At 43.8% G+C, this 20,681-nt stretch overlaps 1 protein-coding gene across 1 annotated transcript in view; it reads right to left on the bottom strand.

Annotated features, from left to right (window-relative positions):
• LOC124789157 overlaps positions 1-20,681 on the bottom strand; it is a 154,861-nt gene that overhangs the window by 104,924 nt on the left and 29,256 nt on the right. Inside the window, exon 3 of the mRNA XM_047256451.1 lies at positions 10,614-10,803. Within this exon, the coding sequence (XP_047112407.1) occupies positions 10,614-10,669 (56 nt within the window). The 5' untranslated portion in view covers positions 10,670-10,803. The remainder of the gene's footprint in view (positions 1-10,613; positions 10,804-20,681) is intronic.

Below are 20,681 nucleotides of genomic sequence, written 5' to 3'. Positions count from 1 at the left end.
TAATCCAGCGGTGTAAGGTCCGGAGATCGGGCAGGCCACCTAACTGGGCCACCTCGTCCAATCCACCTACCAGGGAACTTACGGTTCAGAAGTCGTCGTGCTCGTAAGACGTTATGTGCAGGGCATCCGTCATGCTGATACCACATGACCATTCTCCGGTTGAGAGGTACGGTGTCCAAGAGAACAGGAAGATTGTGTCGTATAAATCTGGAGTATTGTCTGCCATTTTGGATGCTATTTACAAAGGAAGGTCCGGTAATGGTATCTCCAATAATCCCACACCAAACATTAACTTTCCACGGACGTTGATGCTCTACCTGACGGAGCCATTTTGGATTGTCTGCGGACCAATAATGCATATTCCTCATATTGACAATTCCTTTGTTGGAGAATGATGCCTCGTCGGTAAAGAGAACATCTGCAAAAAAATTTGGATTAGTCAGATGTTTTTGCTGAGCCCACCGACAAAATGTTACCCTATTGCGGAAGTCATTTCCATGAAGATCCCGGTGTAAATGAACATGGTAAGGATGAAATTTATGACGTTTAAGAATACGCTGTGCACTTGATTTCGACACACCAACTTCACGTTCAATTTGACGTGTGCTAATTTGAGGATTCACAGCTATGGTTGCGAGCACAGCAACTTCAGCACGTTCATCTGTGCGTGTTCTAGGACGATGTCGAGGTCTTGGATTTAAGGTTCCCGTTTCACGTAGACGAGATGTGAGACGACCAAACATCCGGCGGGAAGGCGATGGCTTGTCAGGGAATCGTCTTCTGTACAGTCGTTCTGCCTGAACAGCATTTCGTCCACCTACAACAAGGTACGGTACAGGTATGTAGAGTAGGTTAGAAAACAGACATATTAACTTAATAATCATAATGTTCGCTAACAGTACTATCAACAAACAAGCAATCTCATAACGTATTTCCCGTCAACGTACATTCTCCATAGATCAGCAGCATTTCTACCATATCTTCATGTGTATACATTATACTGTACAGTATAAGTTCCACAACACAACGTTTATTCACAATGTGTACCACCTCCGTGCCGTCACTAGATTACTCTGATACACGACTACACTGGCAAGCGGTGTACTGCACGCCAAAGCACCAACAAATGGGATGCTCGGGGCTAGTGGAGTACAGGAGTTTGCATGGGTCGCAAATCATAAACAAGGCGAAGTGGTAACTGTGGCGGTAGTGGGAACTACGTTGGACACTTGACTAGGTAGAGCCAGGCCCTGTGCGACAGGCGCAATGAGTCATATAACGCATTAGATAAACCTTATTTTGGGTGTGCAGGATAAATAAGATAACCTGACGGGTGTACACCGATCGGTACTGGTTCATATTGTGTACGTAGATACGTAAAACGTGCAAGAGGGAAACCATTATGTGCTTATGAGAGTTGATGGCAGCAGACCGTATAATTCGTTTCGGACCTCTTGATAAGTATGGAGGTGTGATTACACATGTCAATCACATCGCGATTATGGTTAGCATGGGGTTCACGCCTGAGCCTCAGGACGTGCGCTAGCAGCGCATGTCGGGTGTTTAAAGCGTCAACTTCGCGTCTCAATATCTCGGGATGTAATGGGAATATTGCGATGCAATCAACGCCATTGTGTATGTGCTTCGTCATGCTATGGATTGCTGAAGAAAAAATATAGGAGGTCCATTTAAAAAAAACAGAAGTTTGTGTTGAAAAACACATATGCTTTCGTTTTAGAATGTTTCCAAATATGTGCATTCATGGGCCCCAGCCCTACATTGATACCGGTGAAAGTCGTTTTCCAATAGCTGTTATTGTTCCAGAGATATTTTGGGTGGACAAGATAGCTGGGACACCCTGTATTTTCACAAACTGGATACATACAACATACCTTATGCAAATACATCTCCAACGTAACTAACCACCAGAACACTATGACCACCCAACTAATAGCCACTATGTCCACCTTTAGCGCGGATAACAGTGGCGATGGATTCTGACATCAAGCAGTGAGGCATGGGTAGGTCGCTGGAGGAAGTTGACACTGCATGCACATACACAAGTCACCTTGTTCCCGTAAATTATGGGGAGGGAAGCGATAAGCTCTGATGCCACGTCCAATCACATCCCAGATGTGTTTGGTTGGGTTCAGATCTGGCGCGCTGGGAGGCCAGAACATCACCTGGAACTCTGAACTGTCTTCCTCGAACCACACCATCACACATCACGTTCCTGACCTAGTGACATGGTGTATTATTTTGTTGAAATATGCCACTACCATCATGGCTCAAATGGCTCTGAGCACTATGGGACTTAACAGCTGTGGTCATCAGTCCCCTAGAACTTAGAACTACTTAAACCTAACTAACCTAAGGACATCACACACATCCATGCCCGAGGCAGGATACGAACCTGCGACCGTAGCAGTCGCGCGATTCCGGACTGCGCGCCTGGAACCGCGAGACCACCGCGGCCGGCACTACCATCAGGACACATGATCGTCATGAAGGAGTTTATGCGGTCTGCAACCAGTTTACGATACTCCTTGCCCATCACGGTGCCTTGAATCAGCTCCACTGGATGCATAGATGCCCACGTCAATGTTCCCCAGAGCATGATGGAGCCGCCACCAGCTTGTCTCCGTCCCACACTACAGGTGTCAAGAAGCTGTTAGCCTGGAAGACTAAGGATTCGCGTCCTCTCACCGGCATGATGAAGGTATCGGGATTCATCAGACCAAGCAATTCTCTGCCAATGAGCCGCCGTCCATTGTCGATGGTCACATGCCCATTTCAGTCGTAGTTGCCGACTGGCATACGCATTAGTCGCCAGCTACGGAGGCCCATTTTTAAGAGTGTTCACTGCACTGTGTGTTCAGACACTTGCTCTCTGCCCAGCACTAAAGTACCACCACAGTTAGCCACCTGTCCTGTTTTACCAGTCTGTCCAACCCACGCCATCCGACTTCTATAATGAGCGGTGGTCGCCCAACCCCACAATGTCTGGAAGTGGTTTCACCTTGGTTTCGCCACGTGTTGAAGACACTCACCACAGTACTCCTCGAACACCCAGCAAGACATGCAGTTTCTGAAATGCTCGTGCCGAACTTCTGGGTCTACGCAGTTTGCCTTCAGTCAAACTCAGATCGCGTTCCTTCCCCATTCTACATAGGGACAGTAGTCTCACTGATACTACATGCTTCGTGCTTGTACCTATCTAGCAGTCATACGTCGCCAGAAGACGCTGCTGCTGCCTGGATGGTTTGATATCGATAGTGGATCGGTGGTCAGAATGTTCTGGCTCACCAGCGCATGTACCACACCTTATTATATCTGACCTCATTATGATTGTAAATTGCGATCTGTATGCTTTACACATACAATGATGGCAACTTAGATTTGCCCCAACCATTCTTCAAAAATGAAAACATACTTAGCATTCTTGGCCCTTGAAGGTTTTACTTTTATATTTCACAATACCCTAGATCGCACACAAACACCTGAATATGTCATGTGTATACAGGGTGTTACAAAAAGGTACGGCCAAACTTTCAGGAAACATTCCTCACACACAAATAAAGAAAAGATGTTATGTGGACATGTGTCCGGAAACGCTTACTTTCCACGTTAGAGCTCATTTTAGTTTCGTCAGTATGTACCGTACTTCCTCGATTCACCGCCAGTTGGCCCAGTTGAAGAAAGATAATGTTGACTTCGGTGCTTGTGTTGACATGCGACTCATTGCTCTACAGTACTAGCATCAAGCACATCAGTACGTAGCATCAACAGGTTAGTGTTCATCACAAACGTGGTTTTGCAGTCAGTGCAATGTTTACAAATGCGGAGTTGGCAGATGCCCATTTGATGTATGGATTAGCACGGGGCAATAGCCGTGGCGCGGTACGTTTGTATTGAGACAGATTTCCAGAACGAAGGTGTCCCGACAGGAAGACGTTCGAAGCAATTGATAGGCGTCTTAGGGAGCACGGAACATTCCAGCCTATGACTCGTGACTGGGGAAGACCTAGATCGACGAGGACACCTGCAATGGACGAGGCAATTCTTCGTGCAGTTGACGATAACCCTAATGTCAGCGTCAGAGAAGTTGCTGCTGTACAAGGTAACGTTGACCACGTCACTGTATGGAGAGTGCTACGGGAGAACCGGTTGTTTCCGTACCGTGTACAGCGTGTGCAGGCACTATCAGCAGCTGATTGGCCTCCACGGGTACACTTCTGCGAATGGTTCATCCAACAATGTGTCAATCCTCATTTCAGTGCAAATGTTCTCTTTACGGATGAGGCTTCATTCCAACGTGATCAAATGTGTGGGCTGACGAGAATCCGCACGCAATTGTGCAATCACGTCATCAACACAGATTTTCTGTGAACGTTTGGGCAGGCATTGTTGGTGATGTCTTGATTGGGCCCCATGTTCTTCCACCTACGCTCAATGGAGCACGTTATCATGATATCATACGGGATACTCTACCTGTGATGCTAGAACATGTACCTTTACAAGTACGACACAACATGTGGTTCATGCACGATGGAGCTCCTGCACATTTCAGTCGAAGTGTTCGTACGCTTCTCAACAACAGATTCGGTGACCGATGGATTGGTAGAGGCGAACCAATTCCGTGGCCTCCACGCTCTCCTGACCGCAACCCTCTTGACTCTCATTTACGGGTGCATTTGAAAGCTCTTGTCTACGCAACCCCGGTGCCAAATGTAGAGACTCTTCGTGCTCGTATTGTGGACGGCTGTGATACAATACACCATTCTCCAGGGCTGCATCAGCGCATCAGAGATTCCATGCGACGGAGGGTGGATGCATGTATCCTCGCTAACGGAGGAAATTTTGAACATTTCCTGTAACAAAGTGTTTGAAGTCACGCTGGTACGTTCTGTTGCTGTGTTTTTCCATTCCATGATTAATGTGATTTGAGGAGAAGTAATAAAATGAGCTCTAACATGGAAAGTAAGCGTTTCCGGACACATGTCCACATAACATATTTTCTTTCTTTGTGTGTGAGGAATGTTTCCTGAAAGTTTGGCCGTACCTTTTTGTAACACCCTGTATATTGTGCCGACAATGTAGAAGTATTGAGATGTATTTGCATAATGTATGTTGCACTCTCCATCGGGGCTCAGCTCGAAGTGGGACTCCAGTCAATGGGATTCCAGGGCCTGGTGACCAGTGAAGACGTGTCTGGAAACGCCCCAGACGGCAGTGACATACCAACCTCACTGTCAGTCGTCATTCAGTCCGACTGCCAGGAATGATGGTCTGGTGTGCTATTTCATTTCACAGCAGGAGCTCTTTGATTGTCATCTGTGGTACCCTTGCAACATAGCGGTACGTCGACGATATTCTACACCCAATTTTTTTGTTCTTCATAGCACGTCATCCTGGGCTTATATTTCAGCAAGATAATGTCCGCCTGCACACGGTGAGAATTTCTACTGCTTGTCTTCACGCTTGCCAAACCCTATATTGACCAGATCGCCGTATCTCTCTCAAAATGAGAACCTTCGGACCATTATGGGTGGGGCCCTTCAACTAGCTCGAGATTTTGATGAACTAATGCGCCAATTGGACAGAATGCGGCACGATATACCTGAGGAGGACATCCTGCAACTCTATCAATCAGTGACAAAATGAAAACCTGTTCTCATAAAGGACAGAGGTGGACCAAAATGGCCGGTCCGTGTGGCCGTCGGTTTTAGGCGCTTCAGTCTGGAACCGTGCGATCGCTATGGTAGCAGGTTCGAATCCTACGTCGGGCATGGATTTGTGTGATGTCCTTAGGTTAGTTAGGTTTAAGTAGTTCTAAGTTCTAGGGGACTGATGACCTCAGATGTTAAGTCCCATAGTGCTCAGAGCCATTTTTGGACCAACATGTTATTCACTTGCGCAACTTCTGAAGCACTTCTTCTCGAATAAATCGTCCTTTTTTGCTGAAATTCCAATAATCTGTTTGTCTGTACGTATACGTCACATCTACCAATTTCCGTGCTGCTCAGGTAGTTAGATGCTTCCATCGTGGTGCGTTCTTCTTCTGTCTTAGAGTGTATGCACGCATTCTAGAATAGAAAATAAATATTCACGTCAGTTTGCGACCCCATAATAAGTATTCTTACATTACTTTTAGCATGTGTGTACTTATTTATGACCATAAAACCACATCAAAACCTCTAATATATTCCTAGTCAACCTACAAACTTCAGATACATTAAAAAATCGAAGATGGTTAACTAAACATAAGACATTTGTTAAATCATGGACTGGGACGCTGGTGCTTATTTTATAAACAGTGTTCATGTCAGGAATCTGTAGTTATGGAACATAATTAGATAAATTGTTTATAACTGTTAATAATTTTTTTAATAGTACAAGTAACTTGCTGTCATAATTTCCGGCGTATCTGCTTCCATTTGACGTGCTAGAAGTGTAAATTGTGTACTAGGCTCAGTTACTAGAAACTTTATAAACAGCAATAATCATAAATGCTAATATTTTTTGATTATTGTGTTTGCAAACAGGGTTTTCATTACAATGAACTCATTGCAACACTGTTATTTATTAGGTGCATTTAGTTTTCTAGTAGCTTATATGTAATGCATTTTATACAGGGTCAGTCACTAACAACTGCCACCTAGAACATCTGTAGCTGAAGAGTTTGTAGGAAAAATGTTGCATGGAACAAAGGCGGCCATAATATGACGTTGGTTTTTTGTTGCTAGGTGGGGTCGCGTCAGAAATATGAAGGCGAACTTTGTTCTTTTTTAACTGAGATGCTGTAGTTCGGTACTTATTTTCTGATAGCGGGTATCGAGACGAATCCAATGATGTGTAACAGTAAGGTCTTTGCAGGTCAAGGAAGGTCAAAAAGGTGGCATGAACGTCCATTTACAGAAGATGTTCAATCTTCAGATGATCAGATTTGTGTGAATTCCTATGGGACCAAACTGCTGAGGTCATCGGTCCCTAGACTTACACACTACTTAAACTAACTTATGCTAAGAACAACACACACACACCTATGCTCGAGGGAGGACTTGAACTTAAACCTCCGGCGCGGAGTGGGGTGGGGGGGGGGGGGGCAATCCGTGACATGGCGCCTCTAACCGCACGGCCACTCCGTCGGCCTGCAATCCTTTTATCATGGATTGAATGGTATTCCTTATCACTTCAGCACTTATAGAAGCACATGCTCTGACAACTCTCTCTCGTATATCGTGCAAATAGTAAATATTCGCCGAATACGGCATTTCCATCTAACGTGCCATTGACATATAAGCAACATTTGACGGTTTCGCATTACAACACTGATAGGAACTGTAAGACTAGTATCGTCGAATCAAGCGTATGTGAATGATATATTCCTTCGAAGAACAAGTCGATATGCTTGCCATTTATACGCTAAACGATATCCTCAGCGTACTAACCCTACACGTCGTACATTTAAATATGTGTATGATAAATTGAGAACAACTGGATCTTTAACGCATATCTGGCAAAGAAAAGTTACTGACAAGGAAAAGGAAATTCGTACTCTGGCCACTGCGGTTCGAGATCCTTATGTTAGTTTCCGTCAAATCGCAAGGGACTCTGGCATGAGCCGGAGTAGTGTTGTTCGTGTTCTGCATCGCCATAAATATCACCCTTACCCTGTCAGTCTTCACCAAGAATTAACTGGTACAGATTGTTTGCGTCGCACTGAATTCTGCCGATGGGGTCAACTTCAGATTCAGAGGGATGAGACATTTATTAATTTGATTTTATTTGCTGATGATGCTACATTCGCGAACCATGGAAATGTGTTAATCTGCATAAAAAAAACGAAAATGTGGTGTCACCGACAGACACCACACTTGCTAGGTGGTAGCCTTTAAATCGGCCGCGGTCCATTAGTATACGTCGGACACGCGTGTCGCCACTGTCAGTGATAGCAAACCGAGCGCCACCACATGGCAGGTCTAGAGAGACGTACTGGCACTCGCCCCAGTTGTACAGCCGACTTTGCAAGGAAAGGTTCACTGACAAATGCGCTCTCATTTGCCGAGACGATAGTTAGCATAGCCTTCAGCTACATTTGCTACGACCTAGCAAGGCGCCGTATTCAATTGATAATTAATATTATGAAGCATGTACCGTAACGAGAGATGTTCTACAAATGTGGATTAAAGTTAAGTATTACAAGATTTTCGTACTTTATTGCAATTCTCAAGACATTGTCCTGTTCCAGACCTCACGCCAATCTGCGTGAGCTTAACGCGCGCCTTTCGGCTACTTCCGAGTGGCGTGGCTGTCTTGCTACGCCACTACAGAAACTAAACTCCGTCCGAACTGGCCTTGGAAGGTCCAACGGTACCGACCGGCCGCCGTCTCATACTCAGCCCACAGGCGTCACGGGATGCGGATATGGAGGGGCATATGGTCAGCACACAGCTCTCCGCCGTATGTCAGTTTACGAGAGTGGAGTCGCTAATTCTCCATCAAGTAGCTCCTCAGCTTTCCTCACAAGAGCTGAGTGCACCCCGCTTGCCAACAGCACTCGGCAGACGGGGTGGTCACCCATCCAAGTGCTATCCCAGCCAGACAGCGCTTAACTTCAGCGATCTGACGGGAACCGGTGTTACCACTGCGGCAAAGTCGTTGGCAACATGCATTATTGGGCAACTAAAAATCCATGTTGGCTGCGGCAAGTTGCACACCAAAAACCGTGCTCGGTGAATGTATGGTGTGGGATTCTGGAGGACAGAATTATAGGCCCTTATTTCATTGAAGGAAATCTTAATGGTAGGACGTACACCACATTCCTGCAAGAACCAGTAGTTCTATTATTGTAATAAATACCTTTAGGAACGAGGAACAGACTGTGGTATCGACACTATGGGTGTCCGGCACATTTTTTGCTGATGGCTAGAAATGAGTTGCAGAGACAATTCCCAGATCGTTGGATTGGATGCGGAGGAGATGTATCGCGGCTGGCTCGTTCGCCAGACTTGATGCCTCTGGATTTTATCTTGCGGGGATTCGTAAAAGACATTGTTTACAAAGGCGTTCCAACGACACCTGAAGATATGCGAGAGAGAATTGTCAGAGCACGTTCTTCCATAAGTGCCAAAGTGATAAGGAATACCACTCAATCCATGATAAAAAGATTTCAGCACTGCAGTGATATCAATGGTCATCACTTCGAACACCTTCTTTAAATGGACGTTCATGCCAGAGTAATACGTGCAGCAAAATTGTTAGCCTTGCCTAAACCTTCAGAATTCTTTTAGCAAGCTAGCTACACTGTCTTGTACATGGAATGCAGACACTGACAACACTGAATGTTAAAGCCAAACAAATCAAATTAATCAAGACCAAATATGTTCTCACAATCGCGTGATGGTAGCACCATAAAAGTCACTGTTTGAATATTCGAGTAATACATGGCAGGCAAAGTACATTTTCTGAGAATGGAAATGTCTTGTTCTTGATAAGCCATCAATTGCTTGCTAGTTTTAGACAGTCGTAGGATGCCTACCAGTTCATATGTGTGACGATTTAGCAATGTCAAAGAAGCACCTTGTCCAACTGAAATTTCCCACAAAGAAGCAACTGAACAGAGTTTGCTGGACTGGTGTATCACTGAATAAACTGCCCACGTGTCAGTTTTTCTTATGCCTGCTGCAGACTTTAAATTGTTCAAATGGCTCTGAGCACTATGGGACTTAACTTCTGAGGTCATCAGTCCCCTAGAACTTAGAACTACTTAAACCTAACTAAGGACATCACACACATCCATGCCCGAGGCAGGATTCTAACCTGCGACCGTAGCGCCTATAACCGCTCGGCCACACTGGGCAGCGCAGACTTTAAATATACTGCATTAGTGACATGGGCCTTGTGACTAGATTTTTGTGAGTGGGTCAAATTATGTTTGTTCCGTTGTAAACATATGGATTGTAGATGTCCTTTCTTGCCACAAGCACAACACTGAGGTTGGCAGGAGGGGCAGGCATCACGCTTGTGCCACGAATAGCACCGAGGGCAAGACTTATCTGTTCGCCTGTGTAGCCGCCTGTTTAGCGTGCTCCTTACGTGGTGTGGAGCTTTGTTTACCTGGCGTACCGAGCGCAAGCTGCTACTACCGAATGGGCTGATCGCAAACAAGGGACTCAACCCACCAAATTTATCGGCCGACAGGACACCTGAATCGTACTGATCTAGTATTTGCACTACCTGTTGAAAAAAATAGATTGGACTGTTTCAAAATCTGTTCTCTGAGTTTGAAATCAGGTACATTGTACACGATCATCACATCACGCAACATAACATCTGAATATAAAGCCCCACAAGCACATTTGCATTTGCATTTCCTAGTCATATGCTGCAAATCTGTTACCCACACTCGGTAAGTTTGTTCTGACCGTTTTTTATAATTAAAGAAATGATGCCTAGCTGCTACCACATCCACTTGTTGGCCATAATAGTTAGCGAATCTGCAACCTGGTCATACGAAAGTTCATTCAAAGTGGAGTTAGAATATAACTTCTGGATATGTCTTAACAGTGCACTTCCTACTGTGGACAAGAAATAGGGCAGTTTCGCAGTACCTGGTACGTTGTGAGCAATTATTTGGGCTTGAGACTGTTGCAACAACTAGAGACATTCCTCTTCTTCTTCATGAAACTGACGAAAATGCGGTATAGCTGCTATAGGTGTTGCTTGTTCCGTCGGGCGCACAGCGTTGGCCAGTAGCTGCTGCACCGTGTTGAGCAGTGCAGATATTTGCTGAGTCTGGAACTGAAACATCTGCATTAGCTGTGTTGCATCTAACGCTGGCAGCTGTGGCGCCTGAGCAGGGGATGGGATTGAGGGGGTGGGTATGTTGGAAGAGACAAATGCAAGAAACAGACAAGGCAAGCAAGAAAAATAAGTACAAAATCAAAGAAAATTTCTGCAACACCCACCTGAAAACAGTGTTTAGCAAAAACACGGTAAGAGACTGTTAAAGCAACTAAACACGCCAGCAAATAAACACAAGAGATAATTAACCTGTTAAGTGTGTAATTTGCGTGCACGCGCCCGGTCTTCAGTGGGTAATTTGCACCAGCGCGCTGTGTACTTTTCTCACACTTTTCCTTCATGTATACCTTTTGTAATTTAGATTGATACTGAGTGGGAATGAATAACGTATATAGCAGAAGTTAACTAAAACTTATTTTCACCATGTTACAAGTCGTTTTCAGTGTAAAATATTGTACAGCAAGGTGATACGCACAAGGGAACTTCGCATTCGACGTGGGCGGCAGAATGTCTGGAAAATGGCTGGCTGTTAGGCGTGTTGCTTTCGTCGTTAGAGGTGGCCGTCCTACCGACGTCACTTTTTGTGGTGAAGACGTGGCCACCTGTTGGGCAAGACTCATTCTACTTTGTTCGCCACCGTGCTTCTTGTACAGAACTTGTGCAGTGAAGCGTACAGTGTCGAACACGTAGGGGAAAAGCTTATGATAACAGCTGTGCAACTGAGAATCGCCCTATCCATACCTCCTATATTCTTGTTGTAATCAACGACATGTGGATTTTAACGATTCTATTTTTAGAGTTTACTTTTAAAAATGTATCGTCATGAAAGATGCTGACCATAACAACGTCTCCTTTTCCTTCCTTCTCATTACTATTTTTTTACCTCTGTACCCTGTTAGTACTCCCCTTTCTTCAGTTTTTCCTTTTTTAGGAAGTCAGGGAACCCGATCCTGTCTTGCCGCCGTGTGCTGACAACATCCATGTTATTGCTGGTCAGTTTGTCAAACAAATCTTGATTGTTTTACCGGCTGTCAAGATGAATGCAGTGATCTTTCCCGAGTAGATCACTCGTGCGGTCGAAAACAATTCTAGACGTTATTGCTTCTTCTGGATAGTAGCTACAACAATTAGCGTCCTTTCCAGTTTAAACAATAAAGTCCCATACATATACGGAGATGCTTTCAAAGAGTTCCGAATCTGCTGCGTTTTGATAGAATAATCTGCCACCATCCAAGCCGTCTTTTCCAGAGCAACAAAGATTCGTTCCTTCCTGGATGTATACTGATCTGAATTTACACCACAGATGCTTCATAATAGGATGAATTTTGAATAGTTTTCTGCTTGTAGTACCTAGTCGATCATACGAGGTATTGTCTGCAAAGTGGAGGCATCTCAATTAAAGATGAAATCGCTTTACACCCATCAGGTTCCTGAAGAAAAATGTGTCTTGTGTTGTGGCTCGTGAATAGTTCCTTAAAGTATGAGCATTCCAGTAAGTGTTTTTACATCATCCCTTGAAGTATCCTGCCAGCTAAGAATCCTGGGGCGCGTTTTCAAATAAAAATGGCTCCAAGCTCTATGGGACTTAACATCTGACGTCATCAGTCCTCCGACTTAGAACTACTTAAACCTAACTAACCTAAGGACATCACACACATCCATGCGCTAGGCAGGATTCGAACTTGCCACCATAGTAGCAGCGCGGTTCCGGACTGAAGCGACTAGAACCGCTCGGCCACAGCGACTGGCCTTTGCGTTTTCACAAAGAGGGGTCGCAAGCTATTGGCGACATGCAACTAATCTATGTCCTTTGGTATATACAATTTCAATGCTAGCAGAACACAACAGTTCGTAAGTCACGAATAAAGCCTTTGCATGACGGCTCGTCTACTAGTGCGGCCGCGGCTGTGCTGTGCGGCGCTTATATTCTCTTCGAATAGGGGCTGCTCCTGTCCTGGTGTCGTCCTAGTCGGTGTACTACTGGCTGACGTTGTCTCGCAGCCCTTTCTGCTGTAACGTTCCAGGCCGACGTGCCGGGGACGATGTTACGCCGGAACACGTAGTGCAGGCTTTTGCTGCTTTGACGCCGAATGCTTCAGGTTGTTAAGTCTTTGGCTGTTCAGTCAAAACTGAAAAAGTTTTTTACTGTCAATATGTATATTATTTTGCTTTGCAGTGAGGGTATCTTAAAAAAACACTATTTTTTCGTTTTATCGCTGACTTAGAACAAAAATGTGCGTTCATTACAGGCTACCGAGTAATTTGTATACTTTAGAAGCACTTTTCTCTTTAAGTGTTACTTAGGGGCTGGCGATCTATTTGGAAAGTGAATACCATATTATAGTTATCAGCTTTGAATTTCTTTATTCACTCATTCATTTCACTGCTTTTATCTTGTAATTTTTATAAGCTTTCCCTCACTGAGATGATTTGCTTCATCAGTTACGCATGTTGAGTTTGAGTTTTGAATCAATAATTTTTTTCACTAGTGTGTCAATGGGTTTTGTTTTCGAACGATGTAGATAAATTAGGCTGCACTGCCATCAATGCAGGTGTCACTGTGAGCCGGACTAGGATAGGGCGTTGTTTAATTTATGTCTGTATGGCACTAAGATGTTTGCAGAATTGCTAAGCCTAACACCTTGCCTAAGGCGAGCTGTCAACTGTGAGCAGTGTCATGATCTCCACACCATCCCAAGCACGTCTGCTCGCCACAGTGCCTGCACGTGTACTGACAACAGTTAGCCACACATGTTGCTCTAGGTTCCCCACCACACTGTCAGGCCCTCAATCCAGGCAGCTGCCTCACCGCAGTACAAAGGAAGCTGAGGGGGAAATGCATGCAGATGTACACCCACCACACTAGTGTTTAATGCCGCTATCTAAGGCGTCACAGACGAACGATCTCCATATACGTTTAGACCTATTTGAGGCAGCTCCATAAGACTACATGTGGAAGCAGTCAGCCTGAGCACCTGCTTGTCCAGACGGGTTTTCGATCTATTTCTGGAATAAAATCATTGTCAGTGCCCCCTGAATGCCCGCTCAGGATGTACAAACTACTTTGGATTTTTTTCTGGTGCCACTCACGTATGCACTCAACCTGACTGACAAAAACAACTGTCAGTCTATTTCTGCACCCAGCCTCAGACTTTCTGAATGTGGAATTGCACTGCTCTTTCAAAAAGTCTTTACCCACTATGTCCCAATTGTAAATGTTTAAAATGAAGAGAATGTGACGGGAGTGTCAAATTTATAAACACGTGTGATAATTATAGCAAAATCAGTCAGATAACTTGGTCTTAAGCGGAATAAGTAAGTTCAAAGGAAACTTATTCTTAAGCAGAAAATAAATTTATACAAATCAGATTATTCACTTTACTAACCTCCCACTGACTGAGCTGTAGTGACCTTATATTTTGTATCTTCTAATAAAAAAAGTGGAAAACACTAAATAAATTGAAGACTTTGTGCACATATATATTGGCTCTGAGCACTGTGGGACTTAACTTCTGAGGTCATCAGTCCCCTAGAACTTAGAACTACTTAAACCTAACTAACCTAAGGACATCACACACATCCATGCCCGAGGCAGTATTCGAACCTGCGACCGTAGCGGTCGCGCGGTTCCAGACTGACGCCCCTAGAACCGCTCGGCCGCCCAAGCTGAAGTTCTCATGGTTTGCAGTGGATGTTGTGCGTGTTTCTGTTCCTAATCTATCATCTGTCATAAATTAGCGAAAAGCACTGTGATCGATTCCCGGCCTGATCGGAGATTTTCTCCGCTCAGGGACTGGGTGTCCGTGTCGTCATAAATGACGTTCCACTGTTGATCTGGCTGAATAGGCACCTCCAGAAATCCAATAAATTAAAAAAAAATTAAATACATGTTCTCAAATGCGACGGCTCCACTGAGAGTGGTTTAGTAATCGACGCGTCGACAGTGATTGGGAATACGTGATGTTTGTTTGGTCTGTGAGCCGCGTGTAGGAATAATTCTTAATTTAGTATCGGTCTCATGTTTTGCACCAATGAGAGTGAGTGTTGCTGGCTTTTTTTGGCACCACGTGTAGTCAAATCGTTTTGATTGCTTGGCGAGGTTTCCAGCGTGACGTTCTATTCCTATCGGAATATTTACGCTAAATATGTGTGCCAAGCATTTGGAGGTTTACTCCTCGAAAGTTTATCCCCGATGCTGCTGTCAGCTGCACCTAGAGGTCTGAGCTGCGCAATCTTCTTGAAACCCTGTAGTCGATTTACTTAATTGTGGTAGCACCATTCACGTAGTGAGTTAGGTCATGTGCAACGAAATCGGCGTAGTGTTAGATCTTATGCAGTATGCGTCTGTAAGTGGGAGTGCTTTTGAATTGTCTCTCTTCGCTGCCACATTGCTTGTTAGCTTATTTTGAAACGTGGACGTCCTGCCAGCCTCGGCCATGTTCTATCAGCAGCAGATAAAGGTTCCTTTCCTGCTGCAGGCACCGACAGGCTGTTGTCAGAGTGGATTTGTAGTGAATTTGGTTGGCGTACGTTCCTACTCTATCATGTAACACGTCTTCAAGAATCGGTTGTAGCTCCAGCGTGAGTCGTTCCGCTATGACATGTGATCGGTGATTAAGCACACAGGTGTCGTTTGTGTTTTAGTAGTTCAGCTACGTGAAAGATTATTGGTTTATAGTCTGTCTGTATGGCAGTTATAAGAGTCGAGGGACATGAAAGGGAAGCAGTGGTTGGGAAGGGAGTAAGACAGGGTTGTAGCCTCTCCCCGATGTTGTTCAATCTGTATATTGAGCAAGCAGTAAAGGAAACAAAAGAAAAATTCGGAGTAGGTATTAAAATTCAGGGAGAAGAAATAAAAACTTTGAGGTTCGCCGATGACATTGTAATTCTGTCAGAGACAGCAAAGGACTTGGAAGAGCAGTTGAATGGAAGGGACAGTGTCTTGAAAGGAGGATATAAGATGAACATCAACAAAAGCAAAACAAGGATAATGGAATGTAGTCTAATTAAGTCGGGTGATGCTGAGGGAATTAGATTAGGAAATGAGGCACTTAAAGTAGTAAAGGAGTTTTGCTATTTGGGGAGCAAAATAACTGATGATGGTCGAAGTAGAGAGGATATAAAATGTAGACTGGCAATGGCAAGGAAAGCGTTTCTGAAGAAGAGAAATTTGTTAACATCCAGTATTGATTTAAGTGTCAGGAAGTCATTTCTGAAAGTATTCGTATGGAGTGTAGCCATGTATGGAAGTGAAACATGGACGATAAATAGTTTGGACAAGAAGAGAATAGAAGCTTTCGAAATGTGGTGCTACAGAAGAATGCTGAAGATTAGATGGGTAGATCACATAACTAATGAGGAAGTATTGAATGGGATTGGGGAGAAGAGAAGTTTGTGGCACAACTTGACCAGAAGAACGGATCGGTTTGTAGGACATGTTCTGAGGCATCAAGGGATCACCAATTTAGTATTGGAGGGCAGCGTGGAGGGTAAAAATCGTAGAGGGAGACCAAGAGATGAATACACTAAGCAGATTCAGAAGGATGTAGGTTGCAGTAGGTACTGGGAGATGAAAAGGCTTGCACAGGATAGAGTAGCATGGAGAGCTGCATCAAACCAGTCTCAGGACTGAAGACCACAACAACAACAACAACAGTCTGTCTGTCTGGTTCCTTGTATTAGGTGATGTGTTTCGAAGTCCTTATGGCATATGTTTAAAATCTGATTGCCCATCTCAGTGGTACGATAAGAGTATTGGCGAGGAAATAAGTTGCATGTCATTCGAGAGGAACGACCAGAAAGCCTCACTTGTGCACTGTGTGGAATCTTGAGTAACTTAATTGAGACTGGATGCACTACTGTGCGTTAGATGATAACTATGTGGTGGTGTTTGATGATACATGGTTTGCAACAGCCGTGTTAAACAGAAAAAATTAACTGCCTGCGTTTTAGTAATATGATCTTGTTGACTGTTTGGTTGTTAGAGAACAAGGGAGCGTTTCGTTGCGTTGTCGGCTGTTTGGTCTGTATTTACTCTGGGTGTTCTTGTCGTGATTTTGATATTACTTTTCTATTGACCAGCGTGTGGCTTGAGAATTACCATTGTATGTTTTAGCTAGTTCTAAGGAACGATGTCCATGTTGGCTGTTTTATGTGACATTTGGTATACTTGTCCATGCTATTTATTTCACAAATGTGTGCATATTCATTAATTTGTGCCTTTGTGTTGCGTTGGAAGAACGGATGTGTGGTCGCTGTTGTCGTGGTCGTTACCCTTTCTCTCTCTCTCTCTCTCTCTCTCTCTCTTTTTAGTCTCATTTTGTTCGTTTTCGTTCGTTGCAGCTGCTCGTAGCGGGCGTCGCAAGACACTGGTTTCAGTTCGTCGTTGATCTATTAACTCATTTTTTTTATTACAGAGGGCAGCTAACCCTCTGACCGAACACGCTGAGTTACCGTAGACTGTATACTGTAAAAAGTTTTATGTTAGGAAATAGTTTCACATTTCATTCACGTACTCCATTTCATTCTGCCACTAACTGCACTATCCCTGCTAAATGTAAATGTCGTGTGAATAGAGCGTTGGTTACTATTAAAGCTACAGCCCTATACTGGGCCACTGTCAGAATCGACCAGGCTAAGGCCTGTTTTGTCATTTGAGCAAGCCAGTATCTGCTCAATTATAAAGAGGTTAAGACCCTGATCCAAACCAAAAACCTAGTTTAAGCTGCGGCTGGTGCTTATTTCAATCACATTTCATTATGAGCGCCTACTATCACAATATTAAGTGACGCTAACCTCATTGAAGTTCATAAGTGAGCGGTCTAACTTAAGTATCTGTCGTTGTGGTTAAAGAGCGACAGCTACTGTCTCCTAACGCCTAGTAACTTTTATTAATAACTAGGCGCTTGGAAAAATCATAAGTGTGTGAACTATTCATTAAGAATGCTAGGTTTTGAACCACTGTACGGGTTGTTATCACGTTTAATGTTCATTGAGGCCAGAACTTTTATTTAATCCAGTTCTGATTAAGTTTTCGGACGAGGCTTAGTTAAATGTTTTGATGTGATTTTAAGCGTCGTCAGCCAGTGGTGTTATTGCCTGAGGTGAGATAAAATTTCTTACTCAGGTCTTCGTTTCAGAATGAGAGTGCCTCTGCTACCCGTTCGTCCTGTACTCAGCGGCTCATGGGTGCGCGCTGCCCTTGCTACGGTGTCCGCAGTGGTCGAGATGGGCGGCTTCTCGCATCTGGCGTCCAGCTTACTCCAACGTCGTACGCTCCAGCTTGGAATCCGATCTCAAAGTTTTGTTGTTAACGAAATCTGAGTTGAAAATATTAAATAAAAATTGTGAAAACAGATGTTTGCTCAGCAGCAAACACCCATTCCTCCCAGTCCCGAACGACATTACTGGCCGTTACGGTTCTACTATATCAGATTTTGAATATAAAATGAATTTAAAACATAATTACCCATTTTTTCTTTCTTGTGGAAGGTAAAACTTAAGAACATCAATTTGATACCTTTCTAAATTAACTTATCTCTAAGTGGCAGTACATTCTTTTAAACCTTCCTGTTATAATCACTATGATAACTACGGGCGCTGCGTATTTTGATGCCTCCCTGACCTGTGAAATGAGATCTGCTCCAACTCCTATGTCATATTCTTCTTCAGACAGTTCGTAGTGATCTACAACCAGTGTGCGATTTGCAGGGGGGGGGGGGGGGGATGGGGGGGATTTCCCCCTCTCTGTATCAGACCATCCCCTCCTCTGGTTTTAGTTTATGCATCCCAACCTGGGATGTTTGTTTCCCACGCACTGGAGTAAAACTTTACATATAATTTAAATTTGTGGAGCCGAACACTGAAAGTTTTTAATACAGTCTTACTATTAATACTATTAATATGTTTGCTTATTAATTTTGAAAAAGTTTTATCTAGCAGTTGTTGTCTTCAGTCCAGAGACTGATTTGATGCAGCTCTCCATGCATGTAGTAGTTAAGCATTTCAAAACATTTAGAACTAAATCATCATTAACATGTTGTCATTGTTGCTTTTGCCTAAGGTGCGTCATCCGTTTACTTGCGAGCTTGTATCATGATGGACGAAAGTGCAACGGTTTCCAATAAAACTTGTTTAATAATATATGTACGTTTGTCCTTTGAGGGAGTTGCTTGCGATTATTTTTTTGACATCTTTGAATGAGAAAGTGGGACAGGAGAATGCATTTCAGCACACTGTTAGCAGCTCTTGAAAAGTATGGCATTACAAATGATGAACTAAAAAACCACCTTGTAGGTGTCGCAACAGATGGTGGCTCAACAATGCTTGCACCTTACAAAGCCGTAGCCGCTCTACTGCGTAGTTATTTACATAAGGATTTAACTGTCGTTCATTGTATGAACCACAAAATGAAATTAGCTGTCCACGATGTTATGAATGATGTAGCAAATGTATACCATATAAAGGTTTTTTTAGATTCCTTATATTCTGTGTTTTCTCGAAGTTCCAAAAATCAGACTACTACAAAGTGTTTCACAAGAATTATCCTCGCAGCTATTAAAACTAGGCCATATTTTTCGCGTACGTTGGGTTGCTTCCTCATTTAATGCTTTTCGAGCTTTTCTTGAAAGTCACAGTCCTCTTGTCCATCTCTTTGAAAAACTGAGACATGATGGTTCCTGATCAACTCAGGAGAGATCTAAATTTGAAGGTTTACTAAAACATCTCACAAAGTGGCTTTTCTGATAGTGCATACGCGTGAATAGTGAGTTTCGGCATTAACATCTATTTATAAATAACTGTTTATCCATGGGTAACGCCACGGTCCAAGTTAGTAACATATATAATTATACTAACCCCCTAAGACACCCCCCTCACTGGTAAAAGCACAAATCGCACACTGCCTGCAACACAGCTTCAGTAACAACAGTAATCTCCTTCACTTGCAACATCAGTTCAAATTTAACTTTACTTCGAAAATTTAACGCTCTTCTGGATGAAATGAGATGTTAATTATCAATAAAATTATCTGAAGTACACCCCTCTCTTTGTACGATGCGCCCCTCTAATACACATTGCCCTGAGTATTTTCTACCACCGATTCCCGATGCATTTGTCAGTAGTCAGATAATGCCTCCCTCCCAGCCTCCCCCCCCCCCCCCCTCCTCCCGCGTTCGTCACTGATTTTCGAAGTTTGCTCTGCGGAGGCAAGCTACACCATCTCAGGCCCCCAGTTGTACATTGTGCTCCCTAAACTGTCGCATTATATATTTTTTGTGAATTTATGCGCCTACCTCAAAAGTTATAGACTGTATAACACTCGCCCTTCTCCAGCCTGTAAGGAAGCTATTGGGGCAACCCGTCGTTTCTAGGGAGCATCTGGTGCTATCCTGTTAACTTTGTGAGTCATCACTCATGTGGAAGGGGAAAAGGTTGCGCAGGCGGTCACTTGATCTGAGGAATTAGAAAGCTTTTTGGTAGTGAGTTTTAGTTATTTTCTTTCGTCTTGCCCATCAGAATTGGCCTTTATTACCGCTCAAGAGTACTTCGTACTGGCGAGAGATTGCTGGCGAGGCACGCTTTACAAGCGTCGCCTGCAGCAACCAATACAGGAAGTGGGAAGACGGTCGCAAGAGGTTTTGGGGGATGTGGGTGTAGTGTCACTTCCAGAAGGAACTCTACCTTCAGCGTCGGACCTGTCAACACGCAACCTCCTAGCACTGCAGACCTTGATCCGTCGCAACTCTGTTTTGATGGTATAACATTATTTGTTTATGGTTCGTTTAAGTTTCTATTTTTTTTTTTTTTTTTGCTTAAAAATTTTCGCATATTCGTACTATATTTTCTGTAAATGTGAAGTAAAGTATGCTATACTG

This window comes from Schistocerca piceifrons, chromosome 3 (genome assembly GCF_021461385.2).
Source record: "Schistocerca piceifrons isolate TAMUIC-IGC-003096 chromosome 3, iqSchPice1.1, whole genome shotgun sequence".
In the NCBI taxonomy this organism is placed as follows: domain Eukaryota; kingdom Metazoa; phylum Arthropoda; class Insecta; order Orthoptera; family Acrididae; genus Schistocerca; species Schistocerca piceifrons.
The sequence above is the reverse complement of the archived record's forward strand: the minus strand, read 5'-3'. Positions and strand labels throughout refer to the sequence as shown.